Source organism: Bos mutus, chromosome 6 (assembly GCF_027580195.1).
Source record: "Bos mutus isolate GX-2022 chromosome 6, NWIPB_WYAK_1.1, whole genome shotgun sequence".
Lineage (NCBI taxonomy): Eukaryota > Metazoa > Chordata > Mammalia > Artiodactyla > Bovidae > Bos > Bos mutus.
The window spans coordinates 30740327-30742254 of record NC_091622.1 but is presented as its reverse complement, the minus strand read 5'-3'; the positions used below and the strand labels follow the sequence as shown (position 1 = coordinate 30742254).

The 1928-nt window shown below is 61.6% G+C and overlaps 1 protein-coding gene across 1 annotated transcript; it reads left to right on the top strand.

The window, feature by feature from the left end:
- Positions 1 to 666: 666 nt before the first annotated feature.
- On the top strand, positions 667 to 1725 carry ATOH1 (atonal bHLH transcription factor 1). Its single transcript, XM_005905411.3, has one exon. It carries the CDS (start codon positions 667 to 669, stop codon positions 1723 to 1725), a length of 1059 nt encoding a protein of 352 aa, XP_005905473.1.
- Positions 1726 to 1928: the final 203 nt, after the last annotated feature.

Genomic DNA, 1928 nt, shown 5'->3' with positions numbered 1-1928 from the left:
AACTGCGATCCCAGAGTGAAGAAGCAAAAGGCAAACGGATTTCTCTCCTTTCCGCGAGAGCCCTCCTCATCCCAGGCGCGTCTAGCCTCGTCCGGGGACGCTTACCCGCCCGGTGGCTGCGCACTTCTAACCCGAGTCTGCTCGGGCTCCAGCCAAGAGTCCGCTCCGCAACCGCTCACGCACCCCAGCCCCTGGCGGGGTGACACAACACTGGAGTCAAATTACAACCCTCAATTAACATATGAATCTAAGAACTTAACAGAGAAGGGGAAAAAAAAAAAAAAACCTGGAGCCGCCGCCCAAGCGCTCCACTAGCAGGAACTTTTCTCCGGGTGTAAAACTCTTTGATTGGCTGTTCGCACGCGCCTGCCCGCGCCCTCCATTGGCTGAGCAGACACGCGACCGGCGCGAGGAGGGGGCTGGGAGAGGAGCGGGGGGAGACACACTGGCGCGTGCCGCTTTTTAAAGGGGCGCAGCGCCTTCAGCAACCAGAGAAGCTTCGTTGCACGCGACCTGGTGTGTGATCTCCGAGTGGGTGGGGGAGGGTCGAGGAGGAGGAAAAAAAAAAAAACTAGACATTGCAGTAGAGACCCGGGAAGGGGTTTTTGGTTGAGCTTGTTTGCCAGTGCCTCCTCCGACCCTGAGCCTCCGAGCCTCTGCAGTGCAATGTCCCGCCTGCTGCATGCAGAAGAGTGGGCTGAGGTGAAGGAGTTGGGGGACCACCATCGCCATCCCCAGCCGCACCACCTCCCGCAGCCGCCGCCACCCCAGCCTCCTGCGACCCTGCAGGCAAGAGAGCATCCGGTCTACCCGGCCGAGCTGTCCCTCCTGGACAGCACCGACCCACGCGCCTGGCTGGCTCCCACTTTGCAGGGCATCTGCACGGCACGCGCCGCCCAGTACTTGCTCCATTCCCCAGAGCTGGGTGCCTCCGAGGCCGCCGCGCCCCGGGACGAGGCGGACGCCCGAGGGGAGCTGGTGAGAAGGAGCGGCGGCAGTGGCAGCAGCAAGAGCCCGGGACCGGTGAAAGTGCGGGAACAGCTGTGCAAGCTGAAAGGCGGGGTGGTGGTAGACGAGCTGGGCTGCAGCCGCCAGCGCGCCCCTTCCAGCAAACAGGTGAACGGCGTGCAGAAGCAAAGGCGGCTGGCGGCCAACGCCAGGGAGCGACGCAGGATGCACGGGCTGAATCACGCCTTCGACCAGCTTCGCAACGTTATCCCGTCCTTCAACAACGACAAGAAGCTGTCCAAGTACGAGACCCTGCAGATGGCCCAGATCTACATCAACGCCTTGTCCGAGCTGCTTCAAACCCCCAGCAGCGGAGACCAGCCGCCGCCGCCACCAGCATCTTGCAAGAGCGACCACCACCACCTTCGCGCCGCCGCCCCCTACGAAGCAGGCGCGGGCACCGCGACCGCAGCGGGGACGTCGCCAGCCTCGGGTGGGGCTCAGCGACCGACCCCTCCCGGCAGCTGCCGGACTCGCTTTTCGGCCCCGGCCTCCGCCGGCGGTTACTCTGTGCAGCTGGAAGCTCTGCACTTCTCGACTTTCGAGGACAGCGCCCTGACGGCGATGATGGCGCAAAAGAACTTGTCGCCTTCGCTGCCTGGGGGCATCCTGCAGCCAGTGCAGGAGGAAAGTAGCAAAACTTCCCCCCGATCCCACAGAAGCGACGGGGAGTTTTCCCCCCATTCCCATTACAGTGACTCGGATGAGGCAAGTTAGGAAGGTGTCCAAAACCCGGAAAACTGAGACAGAAACAAAATCACCCTTTTCCAGTGCACGGAGAGCCCCGCGGTAAAAGATCCCCGCACCCTTTTAATTTTTGTTAAGTGATGGTCGTTGTTTAGCAACGACTTGGCTTCAGATGGCAGCTACATTTGATGGTTTGCAAAAGCCGCAGCTATCCCAAACTTCCTATCGTCCAT

Bases quoted from the DNA above. Each gene is read 5' to 3' on its own strand.
- ATOH1 (XM_005905411.3), top strand. From the start codon at position 667: ATGTCCCGCCTGCTGCATGCAGAAGAGTGGGCTGAGGTGAAGGAGTTG.